Source organism: Homalodisca vitripennis, chromosome 3 (assembly GCF_021130785.1).
Source record: "Homalodisca vitripennis isolate AUS2020 chromosome 3, UT_GWSS_2.1, whole genome shotgun sequence".
Taxonomy (NCBI): domain Eukaryota; kingdom Metazoa; phylum Arthropoda; class Insecta; order Hemiptera; family Cicadellidae; genus Homalodisca; species Homalodisca vitripennis.
Genome location: NC_060209.1, coordinates 46,453,646 through 46,462,198, shown reverse-complemented (window position 1 = coordinate 46,462,198; position 8,553 = coordinate 46,453,646). Strand labels below are relative to the sequence as shown.

The 8,553-nt window shown below is 31.7% G+C and overlaps 1 protein-coding gene across 1 annotated transcript; it reads right to left on the bottom strand.

The window, feature by feature from the left end:
* Nucleotides 1–2,205: 2,205 nt before the first annotated feature.
* LOC124358180 (gustatory receptor for sugar taste 43a-like) lies at nt 2,206–8,267 on the bottom strand. The gene is made up of 5 exons (XM_046810472.1): nt 7,760–8,267; nt 6,470–6,768; nt 5,428–5,496; nt 3,204–3,293; nt 2,206–2,431 (listed from the first exon to the last, which is right to left on the bottom strand). The coding sequence occupies exons 1-5, from the start codon at nt 8,265–8,267 to the stop codon at nt 2,351–2,353; spliced, it is 1,047 nt and encodes a 348-aa protein (XP_046666428.1). The 3' UTR covers nt 2,206–2,350.
* Nucleotides 8,268–8,553: the final 286 nt, after the last annotated feature.

Here is an 8,553-nt window from a genome sequence, read left to right as displayed (position 1 = left end):
ATAACTTAGACTCTAAATAAATTACAATTACTATGATTACCCATAAGACCTATGTAAAAACGTACACTAACTTTCATCAAACATCATGGAGTGACATCCCAATAACACGAAAATATGTTGCCTAAACATAAATTAAGCCTAAAAGAAAATTTTAACATATAGGTAGGTTCGTTCTTGAGATAACGTACGGTTAAGCAGGCAGGGAAGCAAGAAAAAGTTGAAATGTTCCACCTTTTGAGTAATATGCTATGCTAATGCCCAGCCAATGTACTCGATCACGAGTTCTAACTGACAACTAAAAATCCAACTTCAGTTGCTCCAAAACAATAAGTTATACAAAAGTAATAATAAATAATGTATAATTACTATAGTATTATGTAACAGGGTATGTGAAAAGGTATGAAAAGTATATAAACAAACTCTATATTTATAATAATATTGTTAGTGTTCTTTTTTTTCAATAAATTATCTTGCAAAAACAACATAATTAATCAACAAAACTTATCATTTTCAGATGATGTAAGCCTCGTTTCCAAGATTCAATGAAAAAGATACGCTTAGCTGTATGTGTATTTTAAGTTTGCTATTTGCACAAAATATTATACTTTGTACAATTCATAGAAATACAATTTTTACAGTTTTTGAGGTTACAACAAGAGGATATAGACACCATTTTCAATGCAAGATCTGTAACAATTTGAAAGATAGTAACCTAACATCTACGACTTTTGTATAATAGGTTTGGTGTGTGGCATGTTACTTCACCCTCAAGAAGTATTTTAATGGAAATCGTTCAAGCGTCATTAACTACAAGATAGATTGAACTTCACAAGCAGAACAGAGAAACTTTGTGGCTTCATTGTCCTTGACATCTCAGTGTCTACTAATATATAAACCATTATGTGCTGAGTATTTCAAATAAAGATTTTTGTTTAAAGTATTTAAAAACTATCTCATATAAGTTGTACATGTTGTGTGCTTAAATGTGTTTTTATTTAACAATCTGTAGAACAATATAAAAATAAATTTTTCCCTCGTAATATGTAAGCGACAATTCTTATTTACAGTTACGTATTAACGAGAAAGGCATTGATGAACCAATTCAATTAATACAATTAAAAAAATCATAATTACAATACTATTATTTTTCATTTTCCTAGATACCTTATATATAAACACTATCGTATAAACTGTTATCTTTAATAAATCATTTCTCATTCATTTGGTCAATAAAAAGCACTAAATTTTAATCTTTATTAGTATAGTTATTTGTTTACTTGAAAACATTGATAAAAATTTGATATGTATCAAAAATAAAATTAAAGATTATAATAGCACAATTAATATCCACAATTAATAATATCAATTTTGCATTTGCCAGGTTACCTTAGAATAAAAATTATTGTACAAAACAGTTATCTCTAACAAAATATTTCAAATTGATTTGCCCAATACATTTTAATCTTCATTATTACGGTACTTTGTTTACTGGAAAACATCTATTAACTGACACATACCAAAGGATTGAATTGTCTACAGCAGGTCTCAACAATAAAATGAAAATATTTAATAACTACACTAGTACAGTTAATAATTACAATAGTATCAATTTTTCGTTTGTCAGATTACCTTAGATATAAACATTATTTTATAAAACCGTTACCTTTACTAAATTATTTTAAATTAATTTCCCAATAAAGCAAAATAAATTTTAATCTTCATTAGTACGGCCGGTTTTTACTTAAAAACATCGATGGACTCACATAAACGAACTCAAAATTAGAATACAAAGATAATTGGGCTGTTTGCTTGAAATAGTTGAAGATTTTTGGGCTCAAAGACAAGTTTTAATGAAAACAAAACCATCGCCACTTTAAAATTTTGCAATTATGTTAAAAATATTCTTCAATTGGAAAATTTGGATTTTTGCTCATTATTTCTTCTGATATGTCTATAGTGAAATCTCACTATAACTGACAACTTTAATATCTGGGGTGGTCTCACCTATCCAAGAAGCTGTATTAAAGAACTATAAAATATAAACCACTGCACTTTTAAAAGAATATTTTCTTTGCTGTGCTAAATCAGACAATACTCAAACATAAAACACTTCAGGTAAAGAAAACAGGTAACACATGTCAGTTACAGATTTTATTACTAATGCAAATGTTTATTTATTTCATAGTTCAGTACCTGATTGTATTTCTTAAAACAATAACTATTATTTTCATATAGCCATAGTATGTAAATTACGTGACAAATGTGGCTAATATACTGATATCGTGTTTACAACAAATATTAACAGGGCATAATAAATGATAACTCATGTTCTATTCGATATGCAGATGTTCTATTCAACTTTGCCAGGAGTAGGTGGGGTGGTCTGAAATTGTATAAGAATCACCAAGTATGTAGTTACCGATCCGGCAATCTGTAACAAACAAATAATTCATTTTTATAGAAATTAAATAATACTCACTAATTGGTTTAATAGTTTACCAAAGGATTACAAAGGATTCTATGTATTTTACAAGACTAAGGTAGAGTGGTTTTTAATTGTATAAGAATTATCGAGTATTTTATCTTCTATAGGCTACCATTACCAGGCTACCCGTGCAATACCCACACAAATATATGTAGGATTGTCGAAAGATTTCAATTTATCATTCGATTACACCGAAAACTGTTGCCATTGCTTCAGTTACATCTTGGGTTTATAACCGGCTTGACCGTTTTAGTGCAGGTCCACCAACAGTACTCATATAGAAACATACGAAATCATGAAACAGCTGTATTAATTGCATTAATTATTTACATTTGATTTTATGTCTAGAAGTTATTGAACTATGATGCTGTTAAATATGCCCAACCTTGTTCGATACTCTGTTCTACAGGATACGTTGGTCGACCTGGCCAAGGGAGTATGCCCTGGTCTGAAATTGTATAAGATATACCAAGTAGATAGTCGCTGAACCTGCAATCTGAAACACACAACTGTTTCAATCCTTCACTCACCTAGCTCAGTTAATATACACTACGCGCTGTGGTGACGTGGGCTCTATATGGGGTTTTGTTTCTGTTTGGTAGCCTTGTAAATAGCAATTTTAGAAAATCCTAAGGAGACTAATATGTTAATATTTGTATCAACAAGCTCTAAACACAAACTATGAAGCACTATTCCATACGAGCGATTCCGTACTTACCGATGTGAGTATGTGGCTGTGGATGGGAAATACACCCCGAGCGGAGAGTGCAGCATTGTGGTGAATTAATTGAAGCAAAAATTCTTTCAGCTAGAACAATTAAATTTTCGATTATAGTAAAGAAATCATAAAGTGCAGATGTCTATACAAAACATTTTAAAGGATCCATTATGCTACCATGAAGGACTTGATAAACCTTATAAAATATCCATCAAAGTATCTTATTAAATAATCGTTAACCAACCTCATTAAAATTCCCTGAGGACCTTTTCTGGTCCTGTTAATCTATCATACAGGGTGACTCTAAAATAATACCACAACTGTTAAAATCTGAATTTAATCAAATGGGCATTGAATGGGAACTTAATCAATATAAAAAGTACTTAACGAAGTTTATTTTTCACCAGTGAAATTCAGAGATGTTCAATATGACCTCCTGCAAATGCTTGACTGACCCAATATTCGATCTCGTTCATCACTATTTGTAGATTTCAGGGAGCAAGTTTGGACAGCTGCTGCTGTTATATTCCTACTTTTATTTTATCAATGTCAGCTAGTAGAGGTGGTTTAAATACTATATATTTAATATTCCCCATGGAAAAACATAAAAAATATCAAAAGGGATAACGCCAGTATTTTTAGACCAGTGATGAAGATGTCTGTTTTGAGCTGCTTAGTGGCCGATCAATTGCCTTGGGTGCCATAAGTTCAAATAACTATAAACAGATGCCAAAGTGCCAATGAGGTGAGCCTCATAGAATATGAATTAAAGCGCCTCTTTTCCGAGTGGATAGAACAGCCAATACTGCAACACTTCCCTGTACGTTTGCCTACTCACAGTTGCTTCTTTGAAGGCAAAGGACCAAAAACTCTATTGGCTGAAATGGTACAGATACTGTTCACTTTCACGCTGAATAGTGTTCTTATGGATTCTCAGTCTCCAAGTACAGAAATTGTGGTGATTGACTTTACCGTTTGTTTGCAATTTATCTTCATCACTAAACACTGGCAATGAACATGTCATCTGTTTCTAGGGACACAATATTAGAACTCATTTCTTTTTACCTTATCCGCGTCGAAAAAGTGTTTAATAAATATTCTTTACTAAATTTTACTTAGGAACCTCCAAATTATCGGTTGTGGAACTTACAGAACTCTGCTAGCTCGACGCGGTGAAGCGTGTTAATTTTAATGGACTGCGAGCAAATTAATTCTCGGATTGGTCTGGATCTTTGCAAAAAAAAACATGATCCATCCTTTGGATAATTATTTGCAAATGTGATAAACCAAGTTTAACCACACGTAATTTTAAATGCACACTGAACAACAGCCGTCGATTCACTTCTGCCGTACAAAAGACCAAGCCAACTTTGATTTAATAATTAATACGAGAGTTATATGGGCCAACAGCGCTCTCATAAAACAAATTCTCAATCAAATAAAACTTCAGAGTTTCCTCATATGGATAACGTAGAGCTTAGCTGTCTTTTTATTCTTTGAATAGTTCTTTACTTTCAGAATTGTGATATTGTTTAAAGCATAATGGTGTTTGTTAGAAATTACATATAATTGTTATTTTATAATAATAATTTTACAGTTCAACAGTAATCATAGTAGTCAGTTACAGTATTTTACAGTAATTTATACATTCGTATCAAAAGATCAAATAGGGAAGAAGGCATAAGTAGGAGTAAAAAATAAATATGAAGAACACCATAGGTACTATACTGACAACGTCCTTTTATTGCAACATCCTTGCGTTGCATTATTGAAATGTGCAGAGGCGCAACTTTTGCATGTTTGAGAGTAATTTTGATACAATTATTATCAAGTTATGATTATATTGGATATTGTGACCCTTTGTATTCTGTGGTCTGAGACACCAAATTCCACGTTAAGTGATCGTGGACGTTAAAAACCTATAGATATCCTCCTCTTTGTCGCACTATAGTTTGGAACAATTTATTTATTTCGTGCTAAACCAGGTAAATCACTTAGTAATTTCTCCTTATTCACTTTAATTAATGAATTATAACTAAAAGTTCAAATTGCAGAGTTTTATTAGAGGGTTTAGCCTATATACTTATTAATTTAGGAGAATTTTTTTTGTCCCCACAAATCCAAGAATGGTATTAAACATTTTTCAGTCATAACCTAAGTAATTATAATTTTATAGCCTTTACTCTTATCACCAACAATATTTCACATATTATATGAATATTACCTGTTTCTTTACATTGCTGTTCAAATCCCTATTAATTAGCCTGCATACTATCGGCGCTGTTTCGTTTGCCTAAAAATAAAAAAAAATACACTGTTATTTATTTACAAAGTAAAACGAGATTTTTATATAAAATAATTGTATATAGTGCATATTTCACTTTAAACCGTTTATAACTTATATACTGTAGTTATGAACCACAAGTTCATTTATAGAAAATAGTTTAGTATTTAAAAAATGCGTTTACAAAAGAGAAGACTCATTGATGGAACAGTATCAGAAACGAGTAATTCTATCTGAAATAAGTTTTTATTTAGATAGGTAGAAATGTGTTTTATAAATATGTCTTTAATTGTGTGATGATATACCCTAATCAGAACAAACCATCAAACTTTATATTTCTATTTATACATCTACTAACCCTCCCAACGAAAACAATTATATCTGTCGTGCATTTTCAGGATAATCCAGAATCAGTATAAAATCCCAAAAATATAGTAAATGTGAAATTTTACAGGTTCAACGTAAATACCATTAATGAAAATATATTAATTTTAATTAAAAAATGAGTACATTTTAATTTATACTAGCTGCACACCTTAGAGCAGTTTTATATTTGCAATTGTATATATGATTTCGAAGTAACCTTAAGGGTGAAGGATAATTTATTGACATTATTAAAATATATTTAAAATTTCCATTACTTTCTACAGTACATTTACTCGCAATTATAGTTATCGTTATAAATATATAATATGTTTTTGAAAGTACAGTGAAGAAATGTTCTTGATAATTTTTCTAATGACTATGAAGTAACCTCATTAAGCTAGTTTTAAAGTTCACGAAAATTGTGTTTTTCCTTAAGTGATTAGTAAGCTCTGAATTATCTTGTATTCTGATGTATAATAATGTTAAAAGTATCACTGTGTAAGCGACAAATCAACTCAAAAATTTGAAAATAATATAGTAGTATTGATTTCTAAATACTTTTTACTACCAGATTCACCCTGAGAAATTATACAAAAGTATCTACGTAATAACATACAGCATCAGTGAGGGCAGTGCTTGGTCGCACCAGCAGAACCAAGTGTGAGATGTGAGTGATAGCCCAGAAGCCTTGTATGACAAGATAGGAGCCCTGTCCTGGCACTAGGTGAAGGAACAGGTAGTAGAACGTGATGATAATGTGTGCAAAGCCAGAGAACACTGTAGTCAACAACTGATTGCCGTAGAACACGTTAGCGTACTGTACTGCGTCACACAACAACCAGTAAAGGTCTATCAGTTCTCTGAGGTTGGAGAGACAAGAATTATCATCTGCAACATGATTTGGTGGATAAATAATTAGAGAATCATCAGAGCGTAGAATCACACATTATCCATCACAGACCGATCAGGTCTGTGGGGTTTTTGACACAATTTGTATAGTCTGCAACAATATTTGGTGAGATAGATGGTTATGGAGTCGTTAAAGTATAGAATCACACATTCTCTCAGGTTAGTGACACACAAGAGGTATCGTCTGCAACATGACTTGGTGGATAAATAATTCGGGAATCATCATAGAATAGCATCACGTAACAAACATTAAAGAATTGATATCTGCTAGGTTAGTGACACAAAAAGACCACCTAAAAATGACCTTAATAAATAAATAGTTAAGGAATTATCTTATATGATTGCATAAAATTACATTAATAAAATTATTTATTTAAATATTAATGTTTTTATATATACGAAATAGAAGTTTAAAATGTGCATATTTATTTAATTACATAATTTTATTATTGCGTTATAGCAGCATAGACTATGAAAGTTATATCTTACATTCCATGGCTCTTCATTTTGTGCAGAGAAGACACGCTAAAAGCGTCATACAACAATCAGTGGAAAGTATTTAAATTGGAAAATAAATGCAATTAATTTAATCTAAAATATTTCGTATTGTATATAAATAAGCTCTATATTAACTTAAAATATCAAAAGTATACTGTGAAATTAATTTATTAGAAGTAATAATTAAAAATATAAAAATTCATTCAAGCGATACTTGCCAATATCTTTTTAACCATGTTAAGTAAAAATAGATGTCGAAGAGAAATTAATTTACTTTTTAGTATCATATTATTATTTACGATACTATGCATATTAGTAAGCCTAATACTATTCCTAAACCTATTTTCATGATTTCTGTAACTCTGAGCTTATAGTTCATTTAATATATTTCGTTCGATACAGTTTTTATGGAATATGAATTTAATAGAGTAATAACTGGTTACATCAAATTAACTTTTTCCAAACATAACTTATTACGTACAATTAAAACAACACTCACCTTGGATTGCACTAATCTTAACGAAACTCTGGTTCCTGAAAAGTTGGCCAAAACTCTTGCTTATCACAGTCTTTTTGATGACATCATTGATCAGCCTGAATCGTGCAGCGATACCTTGAGTCATTGTGGTGAACTGGACGAACAAAGCAGCCTCGACACAGTACAGGGAGAACACAGGGATGTAGAAGACGAAGGAGTTGCGACCTTCGTATTCAAAGTAAAACTCCTGAACCAGACTGGCCACGGACAGGGAAATCATGTAGGAGAGCACAAGAAGAACTTTGGTTTGGTCGCCATATCCCAATTGATACCTGAGCGAATGGTCAACTTTGCCCAGAAGGTAACACATCTCGATGAACTTCTTGTGATGCCTGAAGGACTCAACGACTACCACGAGGGCCATGATGTTGAGAGATACAACATCCAACACGACAGCAAACGTAGCGGTGTAACTTGACATGCGGATGTTTCCAGAAAGTTGTCCTTGGAAGTCGACATAGAGAGTCATTTGGGAGAAAAAAATAAGGAGTATAATCATGATCCAGGCCCACACACAAGCCATTGGAGAGAACGTGATTAGCCTTCCACTTCTAGTTTCATCAGTGTACTTCAGAGGTAAACCACCAAACACTTGGCTCAATAGAAGTACTTCGTATGCTATCACTTGCATTTCCGTCTTATAAAATAACCGAATGCCTCGTAGTAATCGATTGAGAGAGTAGTTCTTCACTGACAGCTAGTGCTTACTTAAACAAACTGATTACAGTGATTTACATAATTTGTTTATGGAGTTA

What these genes read in the sequence shown, in the direction of transcription:
- LOC124358180 (XM_046810472.1), bottom strand. Translation starts at nt 8,267, where the DNA reads ATGACTCTCTATGTCGACTTCCAAGGACAACTTTCTGGAAACATCCGC. An exon ending in ACAGCAATGTAAAGAAACAG is followed by an intron (nt 3,294 to 5,427) that starts GTAATATTCATA and finishes TAATTGTTCTAG; the next exon opens with CTGAAAGAATTTTTGCTTCA. An exon ending in ACAGCCACATACTCACATCG is followed by an intron (nt 2,432 to 3,203) that starts GTAAGTACGGAA and finishes TGTTTGTTACAG; the next exon opens with ATTGCCGGATCGGTAACTAC.